This window comes from Protopterus annectens, chromosome 1.part0, assembly GCF_019279795.1.
Source record: "Protopterus annectens isolate FY-2018-M chromosome 1.part0, PAN1.0, whole genome shotgun sequence".
Classification (NCBI taxonomy): Eukaryota; Metazoa; Chordata; order Ceratodontiformes; family Protopteridae; genus Protopterus; species Protopterus annectens.
In genome coordinates this window covers 64,213,859-64,236,332 of record NC_056725.1, presented here as the reverse complement: position 1 = coordinate 64,236,332, position 22,474 = coordinate 64,213,859, and the positions used below count along the sequence as shown (strand labels likewise).

The 22,474-nt window shown below is 41.8% G+C and overlaps 1 protein-coding gene across 2 annotated transcripts in view; it reads right to left on the bottom strand.

Moving 5' to 3' along the window:
* Nucleotides 1–2,767: 2,767 nt before the first annotated feature.
* The window catches only part of MRPL4 (mitochondrial ribosomal protein L4), a 684,921-nt gene continuing 665,214 nt past the window's right edge, over nucleotides 2,768–22,474 (bottom strand). For both annotated transcript variants that reach the window (XM_044083705.1, XM_044083787.1), the window contains exon 9: nucleotides 2,768–3,097. In XM_044083705.1, coding sequence (XP_043939640.1) covers nucleotides 2,952–3,097 — 146 coding nt within the window. In that variant the 3' untranslated portion in view covers nucleotides 2,768–2,951. The remainder of the gene's footprint in view (nucleotides 3,098–22,474) is intronic.

Here is a 22,474-nt window from a genome sequence, read left to right as displayed (position 1 = left end):
GTCATTTTGGGCTCATACCCCCATTCAAGTTGCAATTCCCTGTTTCTCCTTTTTCTCTCCCCTTTTTTTACTCTGTAATTTTGTAAATGCATTGAATTTTTAGCATAACACTCATCTTTTGTCTTTTTTTCACAATATTTTTATTTTCAGAACTCTTCTCTGATGCTTCTGACTTGGAGTATTTCTTCTAGACTACTGGTCACCTGCCAGCCTTTCTCGGACTGATTTTGAATGGATCTCCATATCTTTCTGGTGATCCTGCACTCATCTCCTGAAGTCTGTAAAGGGCTTTATAGGCCACTTCTTTCACAGCACCTTTTCGTTCTGCTATATTGGCCTTTCTGTTCTAAAGCTCTTATCTGTGGTTGCTCCTGTTGTATCTGTATGTATATTTCTAGCTCAGCCACGATACATTCTGCATCTGGAAATGTTTTCATCCCTACTTTTGGAAAAAAAAGACTAAAATTTGTCAGATATATCAAGCAGAATCATAGCTTTAGGGTTATACACAGTCATATGTGGTGTAAGTTTGCTTTGCTTCATTCTGGTCCACACTGGCTAATTATGTTTGAAAAAAAAAAATGTTTTCTCTCCTGCCTGACAAACCTATTTCTGCCAACGTTGTGATAGGAACTGTTCCTTTAGTTGAAATGTTTAGAGCTTAATTATGGGTGATGCCTTGGTGACTGGTCTATATATCTGATGACTCTCTCAATAAGGATTTTGCTTTTTGGTATATTTGCCCATTTACACAGCACTTCAGCTATATTCTCTACAGTCTCTCCCCTAACCTCCATCTAGTCTAGCACAATCTTCATTCTTATACTCCCTTCTTTTCTCTGCCCTCAAGCTCTATCATTTTTATTGTACATACTTATGCACAGCTTCCAGGTCTATTTGTACTGAATGAACATTCTCCACCTTTTGCATACCCCAATGTTGTCTAGATGTTGTAAAAGGGCTGCCTCCTTTATAATACTCTTGTCTGTCTTGTTTTTAATATATACTCCGTCACTGATTATATGAACTTATTTTCATGATCGCTTTATGCATCTTGTCCATTTTATTTTGCAATTTCTCCACCAGTTTTTGTTTGTTAATTTTTCTCCCTTCTGGTTCAGTGGTAGCATAGAACCTCTATTGGCTTGCTAACTTCCCTGCTCACTTTTCCCTCCCTTTTTCTTTGGTTTTGTCTTCCAATCATGTTCTTTACACTTTCTCTTTCACTTCTTTCCTTTTAAAAGCTTCTTTGTCAGCATTTTTCCAATTTTTACTGTTAACTCATTGAGGAAGGTGAGTTCCGGACTCCCTAGCTCAATGCCACACCTGAAGTCCCCCTGCCATAACCACTGTCTTGTCTGTACTCAGCTTCATTCCCATATGTCTTTAGATTTCCATTCCATTCTCCCATCACTTGCTAAAGTTCCTGTTCACAGTATGCTTGTAGTTCTACACAGCCTGCATACAGCAGCTTTGCAGATTTATCTCCTCCAGCTAACGAAGTCCATCAATACAGAAAGAGCTGAAACCATAATGCACACCAACTGCCACCAGGAAACCCTCTGTGAACCTGAACACTGCTAATGGTTATGTCACTTGCTCCTTGTACATCGCCTGAACTAATTCTACCAATGTTTGAGACTTTGAACCATCACAGGACTGCCAAAATAAGTTTCTTTGACCTTGCCATATGCTTTTTCTAAACCTAGGAATGTCCAACTTTCTTTCCTTATCTCTCTAATCTTTTCTCAACTATCTCAATGCAAGCATTGCATCAGTTGTGCTGTATCTGTGCTGATATGAATTGGAACTACTCATTTCCCATCTTACTTTCTACTGCTCTGCATATTTATTAACAGCATTTTTATGCAGTGTGACTGAAGTTTGATACCTGCGTACTGTCCACTGTTGTGAATGTCCCATTTGTTTCTGTATACTGGCACTAGAATGCCTATTTTCAAATCTTCTGTGATACACCTCTCTCTCTCTCTCAAAACTGATAACAGTACCCTCAGAAGTCATGTCTATCCTAACCACCCATCTTTATCACACCTTTTTTGACTTCATGTAAGCCTATTTTCCCGGACTTAATTTTCCTAACTGCTGTTCTTACTACTTCTGTCCTTAATTCTCCTGTGGTGAGTTATTCTTCCTCTTTCATTGTAGACTACGCACTGGGCAGTACAGCTTCTGTGGGGTTTTCTTCATTCAAAATCAGCTGTATGTATCCTTCTCAGAGGCTTCTGCTGTCCTGTGGATCAATAAGCAGACTGTTGCTCGCATCTTTTTATGAATGGCATCTGAGTATCTTCTTTATTTTTCTGTCTTTGTCTTGCAACCTGACAGAAAAGACAAAACAGGCACAAGGAAATTCTCTATCTCCTATTTCATTTCACTGCATTCTTCCTTTCTTTTAACTTTGTAGACTTCTGCATTCCACCACCAACCTTCTTTATGTACTTTATTTCCATACCAGGCTCAGACACATATCTGTTATATAGTCTTCACAAATTCTGTTTTGAGATGCTGACATTTTTCAATGCCACATACTTCCTGAGGTACTACAGCACCACGTACTTCCTTGAATTCTTATCAGCCAACAAAATCATATGACATACACCTCCAGATGTATACTAGATGTGGAAACTGTTGTTAACAGTAAAAGCCCTGGTATATACAATGGTCAAATGGGTTATTACTCTAGCAGTGAAACAGCTGGAAACACATCTGTATCTCTATCAAAAACTTTTTTAAATAAACGTATGACTTTCAAATCAAAATGTAATGTTTTATTCAATATTAATATTTTACAATATACTAACAGGAGTAAAAATAATGTGCAGTAACTTCAATGATTTTAAGAAAATGAAAAACAATGTTTTCCTGTAAGCGCTGTACACTTGTGGCTACAAAATCCAAAAACGACATATTATTAGAAGAATACCAGACTTCTATGGAAAGTCACTGTAAGGTAATTTAAATGAGTACAGAGGTGTGTATCTGGAATCATGCCACAACAGTTTCTTTTCCAAAAACTTGACTGTTTCCAGAGTCAAGACAAGAGTTTCATGCTTTAACATACTATGCACATTCAGACCTGCAAACAAAAGAAGAAACATCAGTTACAAACAAGAATAACTTCTGAGAGTATAAAAAACAGATTTCATAGTTACAAATCAGTTAACACATCTAAAATCACATGTATAACACTTAAATCATGTATTTAGCTTTTAACTTGGTTTGACTTCTTTATGGTAAGGGAAAAATAGGATTATATGCTTCTAATATTAAAGAAACAGTATATTGCCTGCATTCATAACTACTGTAAACTTATTTTTCTTTAGGAAGCTGTCCAGAAAATCTTCAGTTTGGCTCCTTCAACGTACTTGTATTAACTTCTTCAGTGGCTCAGATGAAATGTCCGAGAGGTACTAAAAAAGTAGGCTTGATGTTTTCTGTGGATGTTTAAAAACATATCATGCAAGCAGTTAACTGTACAGTTTTGGCTAGGAAGGACATGCAACAGATATGTGTTTGTAGATTCTTAAAGCATTAAACTGTTCACTAATCAACTCTGAACATATTCCAAACCAGGATACAGTAACTTCTCTAACTTTAATGTCAGGGCCGAACAGCAGCTGTCAAACACCCAAGTAAGTTACTATAAATCTGTAGGAAAGAAGGGGTTCAAGCTGTAATATCATTATTAATGGCAGAAGCCTCACTTCAATGCTGTATATTTTTTTTAACCGATCTGCATAACTTGGATATAATGAGGGTGGTACATAGGTGCAGTAATTAGTGCTGCTACCTTATACTTCTTGGTTCTCCTGTCCAATTCCCAGATTAAGTATTTTCTGTGCAGACTCTACGTGTCCTCCCTATTTCTGTAGAAGGCTTTTCAAGCTTATCTGGTTTCCTCCCACATCCCAAACACTGGTGATCCTCCAATCTGCCTAAAGGTATGTATGCCATGTACCAATGTGCTTACACACTGCATCTGGGCTAAGCTTCTCTGCAATTCGCCCTCTGAGTGCCAGGTTAGGGTCTGGCTCCTCTACGACACTGAACTGAATTAAAGGACAGCTAGAGAATGAATTAAGATAATGACCTTCTTGGTGATGGACCCTCTAACTTAATTATGACAACTTTCAAAAGACACAGCCTATAAATACAACACAAGGAAGTTACAATGGTCTCTTTCCTGTACATATACTAAAATCAGTTTAATGACTGGCTTATAATAAAGGTTAACAATGGTTGCAGCAATTCTCACTTAGAAAGAAACAATCACACTCATGGAACAACAGCGTGACCGGAAAAGTATAGCTGATCAAGTTACTCAACTCATTTATTTATGTTTATTAACTGGGGTACACCACTGATCCATGTTGCCAATTTTAGGCTCAGCCTTGAAGCACTGTTTGTTGAATGACAGAATTTTGCAGTAGGCAAATGAAGTTTGTGAGGCTCAAACCCTGTAATACAGGAAGCAGTTAGGTAACAGCTCATAGCCTTAAACCTCTGTGCTAACTGCAAGACAACATAACAGAGAAATTAAACTGACAATTTGCCATGCATGGGCATGCCGCAAAATAAAACACTTGACCCAAACATTTTTGTCTGACAATATACTCCAATTCCTGTGAATAAGCCAGTACTTGTCTTCAGTAAGAGTATGCACTAATATGAGTTGACTCAAGCCCTTCTGCAGAATGTACACTGGCAGGCGCTCAAGTCTTTCATAATGAAAACATTCAAGTGAAACTTACAATCTGCTATAGCAATAACAATCTGCAAATCAGGAAATCACCTCTGTAAACTAATTTTAACAATAGAGACAACAGAAACCTGTAAAGATGATGCTGTCCTTCATATTCCAATGAAGCTATCGGGAATGATGCTTTGGAGCCTTGCTGCACAAAGTACTTCTTCTTGGACCTACCATTAATGTAAGCATGCAACACAACCATACTAATTCTGGGAAGAATCATCCTTACAGTAATTCATCATATATGGTCTAATTTCCAAGTAGTATATGGCAATATATATATAGGATGTCAACATCACTTGGGGAGCTGATAGCTCCCAACTTGCAATCATCTGCAACGTTGTCAACCAATGTCCCCTTGTGTTGGCCTGGACTTCAGAGAAGTAGATACCAAACAGGAGAGGACACAGGATCAAACCCTGTGGGACTCCACTCGTGACTGGTCGGCAGTCTGACTTGGAGTCAGCTGCTTTCACACTGTGGGTTCTACCTGTGAACCCGTTTGCAACCCACCCAGTGATATAGGGGTTGATGCCTAGCTTTGTGAGTTTTTCTATGATTCCTGAGTGGGGAATGGTATCAAAGGCCTTGGCCAGATCAAGGTAGACTGTATGAACCACCTTACCTTCATCCACACCTCTGGTGACTGACTCAAAGAAGTGAACTAAGTTGAGCAGGCATGATCTACCCTTCACAAAACCAAACTGTGTGGGATCCAGAGTTTGGCGATTCCCTATATCTTTGTTTATTAGGTCCATGATGATGCGTTCCATAGCTTTGCATATCAGACTCGCTGGCTAATAGGGTGACAGTTCCCAGGGTCTGTAGTCGCTCCTCCTTTGTAGAGATGGATGACTGTAGCAACACGCTAGTTGGTAGGACAAAGCCTGAGGTGAGGCTGTGATTGAACAGGGGACACAGCTGAGGTGCCAGTTCACTCTGTAGTTCATGTAGAACACAGCCAGGGATACTGGCAGGTCCCATAGAAGCTGTATTCTTGGCCTTGGACAGTGCTGTTTTAACCTGTACAGCAGTAATACTGGGTACTACTGGTATTGTGACTAGTTCTTTGGGGGGGGTAAAGTTGGCACTGAATCTGTTGGCCAGTATATTGGCAATATCTGTTGGCTTGGTATAGGCGGTACCATTGTGCAGTAACTCAGAGCAAATCTGGGTATTGCTGTGGAGATTCTTTACATAACTATATAAGGTCTTGTTGTCTTTACTATCTGCTGCAATTCTGTTTTCATAGCTAGCTTTAGAGAATTTGTTGAGGCTCTCAACTTTTTGTCGAGGCTGATAAGGGAGTTTTTCCAGTCTTGGGACTTCACCTTATTCCACATCAGTTTCCATCTTCTGTTGTAGAGTTTGTTTATGGCAGGGGACCAACAGATTGGCATCCTTTTTTTGGACGAGAGGGTCTTGTTTCTATTGGGTATGGCGAGATCCATGCATTTGTGTATGTGTTTGTACAGTGCATTGGCGTATGATCCGGTGGTCATGCAACTGTTGTCCATTTGCATGGGTACCGTGAAGTTAGCTACCTCCATTTTTAGGAGCCCAAAGTTAGCTTTGGAGAAGTTTTTCACAGTGCTTACCTTTGCGGGGGTGGGGTGGAAGGGATGTGGATTTCCAAGGGGATTAGTTTGTGGTTGGATCTGACCAGGGAAGAGTTGACTACTGGTGTAGAGCAACGGTTGCCCATGTTAGTAATGACCAGGTCAAGGATATTGCTATCTCTAGTGGGGGTAACAATGAGCTGGTCCAGGGCACTGGAAATAATAAATTCCAGGAAACGTTTTGCAAGTGTATTGGTACACGAGTAGTTTTCTCAGTTAATGGAGTTGAAGTCGCCCAGTATGAGAGTGTTAGGTTGGACCTTAATATTCTCCAGGGTGCTTAGGAACATGGAGTGTTGAGTCTTGGGACATAACTGGGAACTTATAGCAGGCTATGACCTGAATCGCTGTCTTACCCAATGATAGCTGCACCTGAAGTATCTCAAATGCGTTATGTTGGGCTACCTGTCTGGAGGTGTGTGCATCCTTTATGAACATGGAAACACCACTGCCTTTCGAGTTTCTGTCCAAGTTCTGGGGCCGAAAGGTGTGGAATGAGTTATAGCCTGGTAGTGCAGGGGTGCTTTCTGCTGCCTTGAACCAGGTCTCTGTTATGGCACAAATTTTATTCTCCATTTTAAGGAGTTCTTCGAGCGAGTGCATTTTGAGATTTAAACTTCTAGCGCTGAGCAGCATGACTTTCAGATTGCATTTGTTTGTAGCTGTGACATATGACTAGCAGGGATTAATGTAAACTCACCAAACTTTCAGCCTTATGAGTGTCCAGGTTGGGGTGCAGAAGAGACTCTTTTTGCGTTTGTAGGTCCACACACTGAGTCAACGGATTCCATTTCTCCCTTTCCAGACTGCGTAGGAGAGACAGCGAGAGAGAAATAGTGCTGCCTTGGCAAAAAGGGAGCGACTAGTATGACACTTCTGGCTTTTTCTGTGATTTTATTTTTAGGTGCAATCGGGGGATCAGGGTATTAGAGGAAAAGGGCATAGAAACAAGGTAGCCCAATTCATAGGATCATAGGTAGGTACTAGGCTATCGGCCCAAGGGCCTATGTAAGCCTAGCCAGCAAGGTTCCATAGCTTACGCCACCCAAGAAAATTATTTTCCTGTGCCACTGTCCAGCAGAGACACAGAAGTGATCCCTGGGGTGTATTTCATATTTCCCATCCACTCATCAAGATTTTTCTTGAAGAGTGTTAATGAAGAATTTGCTTGACATAGATGAGTAGCTTGTTGGATAATGCATCTATCTTTCATGCTTTTGGTGTTACTGATTTGCAGAACAGTCTCAACTACCTGTTTTGAGGTGAAGCAAACCAATCTATTTCCAGTACACCACACATCTTGATCACATCTAGAAAGATGTCTCTGTTCAACATCCATTTGAGAGGGTTTACTTGTGCTCCATTTAGCCTATCTGCCAAAACATTTTCTTGTGAGTAGATAAGCTTGCAGAACAATCTTACACAGCAGGTATAAGTGAGCACTTCCTTGTTTATGTATCACATCTCAGCTGTATTGTCTTATCAATTTGGAGGACCTCCCTCCTTGAATATGTGAACAGAAGGCATACAATACCAATGACAGCATTATTTCTTTCAAAGTTATAAGATTCTTCTCATATTTCAGTTCCAAATTTCTTGAACTTGGCAATTCCCATATGTGCCCTCCACTTGACTTGAGGGGTTAGCGGTAAGGATTAGATATGACTGGTATGATCTGATGAGTAGTCCTGAATGAACTGAAAGCCGTGCAATCCACCATATCATTCTCAATCCAAGAAGAAAGGTGAATGCTGATCTTTACAGATTTGGTGTTTTACACCACCTGTTTCTGTGGTACCACTGGAGCCATCTCAGGTGTAACCTAGCCAATGATACCATCAAAATGCAATAGCACACATCACAGAAGGTTATTAGGTTAATAGCTCTACAGCCTTTTTAAGTCTAGCCATTCATGCCTCAGTCTTCCCAATTCTCAATGCCTAAGGACTAAACTGCCTTTGTTACATGCCTGTACTTTAGGGTATTCAAAAGCTGCCCCTGTACATAAAGGACAGAAGTGACAAGCCAGGGGTGAATTTGTGACTTCCCATCCATTGTCCAAATTGCATCTGGGTAGGCTTAGGGAACAGCTCTGCTTCACATGAATGGGGAGTCTGTCCCAGAGAAGAGGCAATCTCTGAGACACATACTTGTCCCTCCATCATGTTTTATGTCACAGAGGAGGTTTAGATCCTTAGAGTAGGTAATTCTAATGCTGCTTGTTTTAAGACTGTAAAAGATCCATCAGAGTTAGACTACAGAAGCCTTGTAGGTTAGGCAAACCCTGCATTACTTCTGGTGTTGCTCCAAACATACTGCATTAACAGCTTGAGCCACAGAGAAAACTTCTACTTGTATCAACATTAAATCACCTCAGATGGGATTTAAACCAATATTCTTAGGAATGTACTTGCTGAAACTGATTCCTGCTGAATGGTCTTCTGTATGTTAAGTATTTGGTAAAACACCTTGTTCTATGGGGGACACACCTTTAGGAGTTTTGTGTCCAGGCATACCCCCAGGAAAACAAGGTTCTTTGAAGGGATAAGATTTGATATCCTTCAGACTGATGGTGATAGACAGATCCCTCAAGCAGTTCAAGGTGAAATCATGGATTCTGCTTGGAAAAGACGGTCATTCAGGTAAGGGTAGATGTGTATATCTTTTTTCCCTGCAAAAAGCAGTTATTGGAACCAGATATTTGGACAAGACTCTAAATGCAGTAGGCAAGCCAAAAGTGAAATGGAAATCCCTCCTCCCCATGCTGCAAACTTAAGGAATTGTCTATGATGGAATGGGAAAGGAGGAACCTTTTAGATCTGGTGGTGAGCATGAGCACCTGTGATGGAAGCAGTAGTACAAGACTTTGCACAGTTAGCATTCTGAACTCTGAGACAATAAGAAACTTGTTCAACTGAGAAAGGTTTATAAGATCACTGAAAGTTACTAGGCTAATGGCCCTTACAACCCCTGTTCCCAAAAATATCAAGGTATTATAAGCGGAACTAAATCAAAAACTACTGCCCCTGTCCAAGGGGGATACAGGTGAAAAATACAGTTGTGTACACTTACCATAAATGTAGATGTTCGAGGGTATTCACTGTTGCAGTCATTACATTTGGGTTATCTGCTTGCAGTAGACCTCAGTCAGCCTGATTAACAAAGTCTTGGGTCCTGCGTCGTCAGGTCGTCAGGGGTATAAAACATGCAGCCGACGTCATTACATCAGTTTTTCTTGCCCCAGATGTCAGGTGCCCCCCTAATGGGAAGCAATTAAAACTATAAATACAAGGAAATACCTCCAACAAAAAGGCAAATACACAAAAAAGCTTTCTGACGATAGTAAGGGAGAGTAGAGGTATAGCCAAAAAGAAGAAAGGGGGCTGGAGGGAGGGTAACCAGGACTGCAACAGTGAATGCACTCTAACATCTACATTTATGGTAAGTGTACACAAGTGTTCTATGTTCTTAGTGTTTCACTGTTGCAGTCATTACATTTGGGTAGATTCCAAAGGCTAAGGTTGGGAGGAGGAATTTAAATAGAATTAGGACCAACTATAAGGCCCTGCAAGACTGCAGTGGCAAAGCCAGCTCTGGATTTAGAGAAAATTGGCAAATGATAATGCTTGGTGAAAGTATGTACAGAACTCCAGGTAGCAGCTTCTAGGATGTCCCTGGTAGGGATGCCCCTGAGAAAGGCTGTAGAGGTAGATGCAGTCCTGGTTGAATGGGGTCTGATGCCCTGTGGGATAGGTTTTTCATGGTGCTTATAGCAGAAATGAATGCAGTGGCCTATCCATTTTGACATGGTTTGCTTTGAAATAGCTTTCCCCTCTGTCCCTGCAGCAAATGCCACCGGCAGTTGTTCAGATTTCCTTTGAGGTTTAGTCCTGTCCAAGTATAATCTAAGTTGTCTGTGCACATCTAAGGAGTGCAGTATCCATTCCCCTTTGTTCTCTGGGTTAGGAAAGAAGGTAGGCAAATGAATGGACTGATTAAGAGCCACACTGGATACCACCTTGGGCATGAAGGAGGGATTGGTTCTGAGGGACACCATGTCCGCATGAAAGATGATGAAAGGCTCCATTGCCATAAGGGCCTGTAATTCAGATACCCTTCTTGCAGAAGTGATTGCTAAAAATAAAGCTGTTTCCCAGGAAAGGAATTTTAATTCTGCAGTAGCAGCTGGCTCGAAAGGAGGGAGAGTGAGTTTCTCCAAGACAAAGTTAAGGTCCCAGGCTGGAGTTGGAGCTCTCCTGGGTGGCCTTAAATTTTTTGGCCCTCTGAGGAACTGCTTGAGCAGTGGGTGAGAGAAGAAGGGAGGCTCTGTGCTATAATGAGCTGAAATGGCTGAGGCATGAATTTTGATGGAGGAAAATGACAAGCCCTTATGAAGCATCTCAGTCAAGTATTGTAGAATCTGAGGTAAATTGGGCACTGCTGCGCTCATCTCTTGAGATTGATTCCAGGCACAAAATCTTTTCCATTTTGCAGCATAAGATTTTCTAGTACTAGGCCTCCTTGCCTCTAAAACGATATCCATCACTAATTTACTGAGGGATGGTAAAGGAGAGATTAGGTAATTAGCCAGGCTGCTAGGTTCATGGTTTGCAGCTCAGGGTGCAAAATCTGATTCTCCTGCTGAGACAACAGGGAAAGAGTTCGAGGCAGGTGCCATGAGGCCAAGTGTGACACTGCGCAAGAGGGGGTACCAGTGTTGGCGCGGCCAGTATGGAGCAATTAAAATCATCCTTGGCTTGTCCTGTTTGTTCTTTAGTAGTACCTTGGAGAGCAGAGGCAGAGGAGGAAAGGCATAAACTGATAGGTTTTTCCAGCTGAAGGATAGAGCATCCACTTTCCAAGCTTGTGGGGAATCCTTGTGCAAAATTTGTCCAATTGATGGTTCTGGGGGGAGGCAAACAGGTCTATATCTGGGCTCCCGATTTGCTTGTCAACATGTTAAAAAAAGTTTATATCTCTCCTAAATATAACTACACAAACAATATGTTTATGTTTATATATATATATATATATATATATATATATATATATATATATATATATATATATATATATATATAAATATAAAAGAGAATAGAAAAAGAAGCTGCCAAGGAAAGAAAGAAACTTTTTACATGGAAGATTTTTACATAAGACTTTTTATATGAGCTATTTTATATCATACCTTATATTATCAAATTTGTTTTTAAAATGCATATGCCTTTTAGTAGTGATTGTGCTTAGTCATGAGACTTAGTAAGTTACTATATTAATGTTTGACGTGTTTTATATTATGTTATATATATGATGAAGTAGCACTTCTACGAAAGCGCTTATGTCCTTGTTTTTGGTTGTCCTATATTAAAAGGAAATTTTTACAAGAAACATCTGCTGTCCTTGGATCCTTACGTATCTGTTGTGTGTGTATGCATATATATATATATATATATATATATATATATATATATATACACACACATACATACATATACACACATATATATGCATACATATATAATAAAAAAAAAACATGAACCAAGGGGGAAGGTGGGTGAGACAGAATGCTGCAACATGGAATAGGACATCTATGGTTATAAGATTTTACACAACTATTCTATGTCCTATTACCATATTACAGTATTCATAACATGAAGGAAACTACCAAAGCTCATGAGTTGGGAAAGGGAGGTTGGAACATATGAAATCGTCGTAAAACTATGCAGAATTGCCCTGGCAAAACCTGCTCTGGATGTAGAGATAGAGTTCAACTTGTAGTGTTTTATGAAAGTGTGGACAGATGACCAAGTAGCTGCCTCCAGGATAGAGGCAGCTTCCAGACCCTTGACGAGGGCCCCAGAGGAGGCTACAGCCCTAGTGAAATGAGCTTTAACTAAGGAAGAGAGTGTTTTCCCAAGACAGGTAGCAGAAAGAAATGGCCTTGGAGATCCAGGTGGAAATGGTCTGTTTACAGACAGGTTTACCCAGCACCCTGGGATGAAAAGAAAACAATTGCTCAGACTTTCTAATGGATTTGGTCTTATCCAGGTAAAATTTGAGTGGTCGCTATGTACATCCAAGGTGTGGAGTACCCTTTCACTTGAGTTTTTAGGAGAAGGGAAAAAGGTAGGTAAGTGAATAGGTTGGTTAAGGGACAAGTCATTAACCACTTTAGGCGTGAAAGAAGGATCATTACAAAGAGACACCCTTATTCCTGTGGAAAATTAGAAAGGGTTGAAGCCGTTAAAAGCTTGAAGTTCAGAAACTCTCTCAGCAGAAGTGATGATTACCAGTAAGACAGTTTTCCATGTGCAAAACTTTAAAGAAGCAGAAACTGCAGGTTCAAAGGGTGTCCAAGTCAGTTTTTCAGAACAAAATTCAAATCCCAGGAAGGAGGAACAGGTTTCCTGGGAGGTCTGATGTGCAGGACGTCTTTTAAGAAAAGCTCAACTTCTAGCCTAAAAGCTAAATGAGGAGATAAAGGCAGACATGCAGAAATGGCTGATAAGTGGGCTTGAACTGAAGAATAAGCCAATCCAGCCTTGAGCAGCTCACACAAATAAGACAGGGCTAGGGGAATATCCACTGAAAATGGATCTAGTCACTTGTTAAGATGCTAGATGGACAGCATCTACCATTTGGACAAAATAGGATCTCCTGGTATTAGGTTTCCTGGCCTCCTGCAGGACTAGAAGCACATCCTCAGAGAAAAGGTGTCTAAAAGGAATCAGAAGCATATAACCCACAGTGTCAGATTCAATGTTGCTAAATGTGGGTGAATGAGAGATCCCTTGTCTTCTGCGAGAAGATCCACGCTTTGAGGTAACCTGTGATGATTGCCTTTGTCTAACTGCAGAAGAAGGAGGAACCATTGCTGTCTTGGCTGAAGGGGGGTCACCAGCTAGATTTTTGGGTTTTCTTGCTGAATCTTCAGCAGGACTTTCCACTCCCTTCCTACTTATTCAGAATGTATAGAAAAGCATCCCCTTCCATGAGAAAGAAAGGGTGTCCACCTTCCATACTTGAGGGTGTGAGACTCTGGCACAACATTTTGAAAGTTGCCTGTTCAGAGGGGAGGCAAAAAGATCTATTTGAGGCGTACCACACTGGTGGAGAATGTCCAGAAACACATCTCTGTGGATCATCCATTCATGGGCTTGTGTCATGGATCTGCTCAGTGAGTCTACTAGAACATTTTGAGCTGAAGGAATGTAAACTGCTGTCAATGTCAGCTTTGCTTGTAGGGCAATGTCCGAAACTTGTACTAATCTGCAGAGTAGGTAAGACTTTGTCCCCCATTTGTTCACATAACAAAGAACTGTGGTGATGTCTATGACCAGTTACAAGGGACCTGGTTGAACAGATGAACAGAATGCTTGAAGGGCCAAAATCAGAGCCCTCATCTCTTTGATGCTGATGTGTTGTTTTCCTACTGAAGGAGACCACAGTCCTTGGACCTTTAGATTACCCAAAGTTGCTCCCCACCCCAGGTCTGAGGCATCTGTAAACAGCTCCTGAATTGGGTGTGGTGGCTGAAGAGGAAGACCTGGATTCAGAGATATTTGTTTAATCCACCAAAGTGATTCCTTCTTCAGGCATGGTAGAATTGGAAGGACAAACTCCAGAGGGTGAGCGTGCTGAGAGCAGAATGTTTTCAGGTACCAGTGGAACTTCCACATGTGAAGTCTGGCTAGGGGTAGCAGCCCTGGTATAACAGAAGCCATGAACCTTAGCATCAAGAGAAGCTCTCTATTACTGAAGTAAGAGGAAGCAAATGCTGGAAGAAAGTCAGCAGAGACTGCATTGTTTTGCAGAAAAGCCATCAGAAAGTTTGTCCTTAACCTGTAGCCCAGGAAAACCTCATCCTGAGAAGGGGTTAGTGAAAACTTGTTGAAGCTGACAGTAAATCCTAGGCTTGGGAGCAATGAGATGGTGGTTTGAAGGTTCTGGTATAAGACTGTCTGGATGTTTTGCTTGAATAAGTAGGTCATCCAGGTAAAGGTAGATAAGAATTCCCTGTAGTCTGCAGAAGGCAAAGACAGCAGCCAAACACTATGTGACCACCTTTGGAGCCATAGGGAGTCCAAAGAGCAGAGCACAAAACTGAAAATGAGAGGAAGCAACAGAAAGCCATAAGAACGTCTTGAACAGAGGGTGAATGGGAATATGAAGGTATGCATGTTTGATGTCTAGGGAAACCAGAAAAGCCTGAGGGAGCAAGAGAAGAAACAGAATTTGTAGGGTGAGCATTCTGAAGGTGGGAAGTTGTAGGAAAACATTGAGCTGGGACACGTCTAAACCTAGTCTCCAAGGACCATCTTTCATGGGGACTAAGAACATCTTGGAATAGAAGCCTTTTCCTCTTTCCATTGGAGGGGAACTTCCTGTATGGTCCCCTGTAAGATCAAATCTTGAATCACCCATGGAAAGAGATGGAGCTTGTCCCTTTGGGGTTGTGGGATGCCCATGAAGGGAGGTATGGCTTTTCAACTTATGAAATAACCATTTTGGACAATGGACAGGATCTATTTGCCTGTGGTAATGCTTGTCCAGGTTGAAAGGAAATCAGAAAGGCATAGGGAAAGATAATTTTTTGTGAGTATGGCCAGGTAGTCACAGACTACTTGGCTCGTCTGAAAAAGGGATCCTTTGGGCAGCAGATTGCTGAGACCTAGGTGGAATCTGCCTGCAACTGCCCTTCTTGTGAGGTTGAGAAGAAGCATGGGTCTTTCTTATAAAATTAGGCTTGGATGGACAATTTATATAATATGTTGGAACTGGAGAGACAAGGATACGTTTCAGTTCCTTCAGTTCTTTCCCTCTCTCTTGGAGGGGTTAGAGGATGGTAGCAGCATTTTCACCAAACAGAGCAGAATTGTCCAGGGGTGCATCCATTATTTTTAATTTGAAATCCTCAGGCAAAGGCTGCAGTCTCATCCAGGAATACCTCCGGAGGACAAATTCAGATGCTGCTAATCTTGCAGAGACCTCTGCTGCATCATAACTAGATTTAATGGAGTGTCGGGTAACTTGAGCAGAAAGTGTCAGGAGGGAAGAGAGTTGTGATTTGGCTGCAGAATCTGGAAGATCCATCAGGAATTTAGAAGCCTGAGAAAGTAGGGCCAGTGCATACTTAGACATATGTGTCTGACAATTAATGGCCCTAAAAGCCAGAGCAGAAGAGGTGTAGATCTTTTTCTTAAGCCACTCTATCATTACACTGTCCTTATCGGAGGGCAAAAGGGAAGTGGAAGGCAACAATCTGGAAGCTTTATCTGCAGAGACGGAAATCACAGCTGGATCTGCAGGAGGGCATCTGAACAGAAACTTACGGTCCTCCGGGACTTTATAAAACCTGTCTGGCCTTTAGGGGCAGGAGGTTGAGAGTATGGGCTTTTGGATGCTGAAAGAAAGGCATCCTGAAAGGCTAGTAACACAGGTGGGACAGCAGAAGAGGAAGAAGAGTCCATCTGCAAGAAGTCATAGTACCTCTTTTGTACTTCCGAAAACTGAGAGATTTCCCACTTGAAAAAATCCTTCATCTTAGAGATAGTCTCACCAAAGGAAATGTCCTAAAATCCTTCATCTTAGAGATAGTCTCACCAAAGGAAATGTCCTCTTCAGGGGAGTCCCCACCAGTGGAGTCAACCTCAGGGGAAGCGTAACCCGCGGGGAGTCGATCTGTGTAGAGTAGGCCAGGGACTCATCTGAAGATGAATCATCATCTTCAGAGGCCTCTTGTTCCACAGTAGCACTCCTATGTAAGGGGGTGGAGGTGATACGGGAGCAGGTGGCTGAACAGAGGAAGGCTGAGTGCCAAAAAGGCATTCGAGATCCCCTGCAAAAAGGCTTGCCAATATGAGGAAGGATCCTGTGTAGGAGAAATATGTTTTTGGTTAAGTGGAGGATCTGCCCTAGGCTGGGAAGGTTTGGCTGACGTAGGCTTAGGCTCCGGCACTGATGTCGGCAAGCCCTCAATCATTAAAGCCAGGTGAGGTACTGTGAAGTACATTTAAAGGAGTGAGCCGTGGTTCCCCTGTCCAAAACAACACATCTGCGAGGCCTCTGCAGATGTGCTTAAGGAACTCTCCCTAGTAGCTTCTAAATTAGTTCCTGCCCAGGGAGGAGGACCAGGCACAGTACAGACCTCTGAGCCTTCACTGGCCTTGAGAGGTACGTCCGGGATCAGAGGCGCAGTCGAAGATTCAGGCCTAACCTTTTTCATCTTTTTCGGAGGCTCACCCAATGGACCCAAGGCATCTTCCACAACAGGACCTAATCGCTTTAAATGCTGACTCTAGGTAGTTAACTCAGGGCTAAGCATCTTAGGAATGAACGCCTGACAAATGGCACAAGACGTAGTCATGAGTGGACCTCAGGCAGAAAAGACACTGATCGTGACAGTCTGTGTGTGGAATCTGTCTTCCACAATGGCACCTTCTTGGATGACATTAATCTCAAGCAAACGTGCAGCAGCAAAAGCGCAAATAAGCGCAAATAAGTTTTCCCCAACAAGGCACTTGTATGACTGAAGAAAAAAATTTGGCGATCAGAGGAATGGTAGAGGCTGGCATTCGGACTGGTGGCAGAGAAGTTCTGAGGACGGCACATGCAGATGTTACTTTTATGGCCTATTTCGGCTGCATCTTATGTGCAACATTGCACAAACCTGGCAGTAGCTGAAGTGTTTGGTATACTGGCTTGATGTCTGGGTCAGCTAAGTGGGGAATCACTCATGTTATGAATACTGCAACATGGAAACGGAAGGACATCTCCCTTTAACAAAGCCAAATTGAGTTAGGCTGAGTGGAGGTCTCCTATATCTTTGCTAATAAAGTCCATGATTATTCTTTCCATAGCCTTGCAGATTAGGCTGGTCAGGCTTATGGGTCTATGGTTCCTAGGGTCTGTGTAAGTGCCTCCTATATGAAAACAGGATGATGGCTGCTGTTTTCCATTCAGCAGGTACAAAACCAGTGCTTGGACTGTGGTTAAAAAGAATACCCAGTGGTGCTGCTAGTTCCTGCTTTAATTCATTTACAATGCAGCCTGGGATATTATCAGGTCTCATAGTAGCTGTGTTTTGGCTTTGGAGAGAGAATTTATAACCTGCTCCTTGGAGATACTAGGTGGACGACAGGTGGTAGGGGATGCTTTGAGGGATATGTGGCAGGGACAGGGGGAATAGGTTTCACTGAACCTAACATCAGGTTGGCTATTTCTGTGGGTTCAGTATATATGGTGCCATTAACAACCAGTTCTGTGAAGATCTGGGTTTTTCCTTTAAGGTTTCTGACATAGCTAAAGAAGGCCTTATGGTTATCGTTAGTGAAGGGGGCTAATCTGGATTCACAGTTAGATTTACAATGCCTTATTTGTTTGTATAAGCTGAGGAGGGAATGCTTACAATTCAATTCAGACACCATTCCTTCTTGCTTTTGGACAGCAATTTCTTTCTCTTATTGTATAACATGTGAATGGTGGATGTCCACCTGGCAGGTTTGTTCTTTCTTGAGGATCTTGTTTTGATCCTACAAGGTACAGCTGTATCAATACATTTGTATAGATGCTTATACAAGGCATTGGTGTAAATCCAAGTATAGGTGTCCATGCCATCTGTAAGAGTAGGGGCTATGAAGCTATTAATGCCATCATGTATTAGGCTGTAATTGGCTTTGGAGAAGTTTCTTAGTCTAATTTCTGCTAATGGGGGTTCAAATGTTACTGTTACTTCTAATGAGACTGATTTATGATCAGACCTCACCAGGGAGGGACACACACATGGGGTAGTACAACAAATCACCCACGTTAGTGAGCACCAAATCCAGAATGTTTGGATCCCTTGTGGGGCTGTCAACCAACTAGTCCAGGGCATTTGAGCTGGATTAGTACACATATAATTTACCCAATCTATGGATGGATAATTAAAGTCACCTAAAACCAGGGTGTTAGGTTAAATCTTGAGCAATGCAAGTAGATCCAAGTATGCAGTGTAGGTATCCCGGTTCACGGAGGGGGTCCTTTAACTGGAAATAACTTTGAGAGGGGTCTTACTTACAGTCAATTGGACCTGGATTAGTTCAAGGGAACCATTTTGTTTAACCATCTAGGTGTGTATTTTTCTTTGATGAATATTGATACTCCAGCCTCCTTTAATTCTCGCACTTTCAGTTTGTGGTCAGAATGTGTGGAAGGTGTTATAATCCACTATGTCCAGGGAGCTTTCCGCAGCCTTAAACCAAATCTCTGTAACTGCACAGATGTCAGCATCTGCAGTTTTAGGTTTAGACTCCTAGCATTAAGCAGCATAACCTTGAGGCTGCCTTTTTGGAGATATTTTTATATTGGGAATTTTGTTGTTGTGACATTGCCTAAAAAAGGCACTATGGGGGAAGCAACAGCCTTAGCCAGTAACCAAAATCTCAGACATGACAGATGAAGACAATCTCTGCCAAAGCAGCGTGGTCCATCTACCATGTCATTCCAGGCTGACAGGTACTGGGATCCCCTTAGAATGACACCAGAAAGTAAGGCAATTGTTGAAGTCAGTCAATTTTTGTTTATACTGTGTTATCACTGTGGGCGGCACAGTGGTGCAGTGGTTAACATTGTCACCTCACAGCAAGAGGTTCTCCGGTTCGATTCTCGGCTGGCGTGCCTTCTGTGTGGAGTTTGCATGTATCTCCGGGTACTCCGGTTTCCTCCCACATTCCAAAGACATGCATCTGGAGCATTTCTCCCCGGGCCTCCACTGAAAACAGGCTCTGTGGAACCTAGTCGAACTTTCCCGGTCAACAAATGATAAATAAATAAATAAATAAATAAATAAATAAATCTTAGGTAAAAGTAGTATGCTGCTTGAGGCTAGAGACCTACCTTGTCTTAGACACATATTCAGAGAGCTCAGTCATGTCTCACTTCATATAGTCCAGTGACGCAAGTCTCAAGTCATTCACACCAACATGAACTACCACGGAGTCATAATAGTACTTGTTGTGGAGAGACTTGAGTGAGTGTGTGTGAGATCTGGCAGATCCTGGCAGCTGACTGTAACCTTTTTCAGCCTGAGTGAGACATCGGTGTGTCTCACTATAGAGCCGCCTATGACCAAAAAATTTGGTTTAAATGTACTTTGCCTTAGAGGCTTGTTTGCTGAGACACTTGTGCTTATGGTTTTGTGTGTATTGAGTGCTGTAGGTACTGTATTAGGTGTAGCATATTTGTGTTTTGGAGGTCTGTGGTCTTTATGTAAATTTCTGGTGAGTACCTCCGCGTATGATGGTTTATGTGCTGACAGCATGGTTTGTGTAGGTGTAGTATGTGGGCTGACAACATGTTCAGCATCACTGTTCTGTGAAACAGAGAGCAAGGATTCCAAATTCTTAGTATCTATGCATCTCTCACAAACTGAGCTCGAGTTGTTTAGGAGTAGTAGGTTGTCAGTGTACATGAGGCAATTGCTACATTGCCTCAGGATACCCATGTCAATCAGGCGGGCAGGAGAAACTGAGAAAGGACAATCCATAATGCTAGTTGTAAATTTGCTTAATTTAATGAGGAAGGATATGGTTTAACTGGGGGCTTAATACTGGTTCTATACTATTGGGGATCTCAAGGGGTACAAGACTATTAGGGATTAGGAAATTTCAGTTAAAGTGGCAAATGCTGTAGAAAGCCCAGGTGAGGTGCTCTCCAAACAGCTAAGTGCAATTTAAGGGGCTCCTCAGTTAGAAGACGGGCAGTTTCTAAGGGAAAATAAATCTGCTTTTGCGTCGACAACTGCCAATCGTTACCTCCTTGGTTACGTGCTGAGCGAAGTTGCACTATGTGCAAACAGCTGCCTCAGATTGCGAAGATGAAGACAGTAGAGCAGTGGCTGGTCACCAAACTCTGTGGAGCTGTGTTAAAACAGAAGCAAACCCACACAAACACGGGGCTTATGTACCAACTGTGAGAATCCTTCTTTAAAGTAAGTTAAGCAATTTTCAAAAATGAAAATGCTCAATACTAAGCCTTATTCCAACAATCTCCAACTCGGGTCCTTTGCTACACTCTTCTGCCACAAGGGTGCAGGGGGCCCTCAATGTAAGATGGCTGGTTTTAGTGCTCCGACAATGCCAAACAGTCTAGACTCAGCAAATCTGAATCTAGCCTATGCTATAAAATACACGAGTATTAGAAAATACAAAGTGGAGGAAAAACAGCAAACAGCTGAAATGGTGAAACAGCAAAACAGTTAAAATGGCTAAAAAGCAGTTTAAAGTAGGCATCAATTTAGTAATACACAGTTTAAAAGTGCAGCAGAGTGAATAATAATGTAAAGAAACCTATTACTCTAACCTTCAGCTTCAACACAAACAACCCCAAAATATTTTGGCACTTTATAACTACCCTGTTTAACTTGGGCTTAAACAAAGAACACTCCCCCTCACCCAGTGCCCCCTGAACAAATCACAGAGGAATTTAATAAACACTTCATTAAATCCATAGCAGACCTACTCACCTCTAAAAACTCAGTACACCCCCAAACCTACACACCAACAATACCTTAAGACCGGCCACAACAGATCAATGCCTTGATGATGCCACAAACAAAATAACCCCAACCCCACCTTCACTTTTCAACATCTGCAGACAATCTCCCATCCCAATTCCTGAAACTTGCTGCTGAATCAGTTGAGTATCCAGTCAGTATCCTAATAAACAGGACACTCTACAAAGCCACAGTCCTTGCAATATGGAAACTGTTACACAACACCTATTCATAAAGAAGGATGATCCACAGATATATCCAATTTCCGCCCAATATCAATACTATCCCTTCTATCCAAAATTTTGAAAATGTGTATTCACCAACAATTAATGAAATATCTACTCCAAAACAACCTGCTCTTACAAACTCGGCATGGTTTCAGGCTAGATCATAGCACATCCACTGCATTACAATCCCTCACAAACACTGATAACAAGGCCAGATACAAAAGTCACCTAGTATCAGCAGTATTGCTGGACCTCTTTCAACACAGTCTTACATACTTTACTACTTAACAGACTATCCAACCTGGGTTGCTCCTTCACCACACTCCAGTGGTTCCAAAGCTACCTTCATGATAGGAAACGAGCAGTTAAATTGATGAACCAACTCTCCCCCCTTCCTACTAAACTCTACAGGAGTCCCCCAAGGCTCTACCTTAGGACCTCTACTATTTAACATATTCACCAATAACCTACACACCTTCTCTTCCCCTAGAACATTGATTTCCCAGCCTTAATCTGTACCTCCCATAATCTCCCTAAACTGCTAATCAAAACCCAACAATCTTGCACAGCAATTGAATCTTGTCTCAAGGAGGCCCAACTCTTTCTAAATCCAAAATCTCAATATTTCACCCCAAAAATATCATGCTCAGCCCAGGCCAATTTAATATTCATGCAGCTAAAAAAAAACATCTTAGATGTTATACAAGAAACTAAAGTACTCAGTGTTATTGATGGCAATCTCAGCTTTGACCTTCATATCCAACAAAACATCAAAAACACAAAAAAACTAGGAATACTCTACAGAAACAGACAATTCCTTACCTCTTAAGCCAAGACCACAATGGCCAAAACCGTCCTGCTCCCATCCCTACTCTACAGTTCATGTGTACTAACTAATCTGCAAAACTAAATTAGAACAATGCTACAATAAAGTGACAGTTTGCAACCAACTCCAATTACTGTACACATCACTGTACTTCCCTAAAAGAACTAAACTGGTGGGAATTAACACACCAGCTATCATACACTCACACCTAATTATAACATGCAACTTATTCTACAAGCCCACTGCCTGTCCAGCTGTAATAAACATAACACAACATTACACACCAAACAGACCACTTAGATCAGAAGACAAAAACCTCCTTACAAACCTTCTCAAATGTAGGAAAATCTCTATACTTGTACTCTACTGCCAACGTTTGGAACACCCTCCCACCTAACATAAGGCAGTCTGACTCCGAGCCTACTCCTCTTTAAAGCCTCTCTAAAAGAACACCTAGATCATTCCTGGCGATGCACACGCCTTATTCCAGGCTAACACACT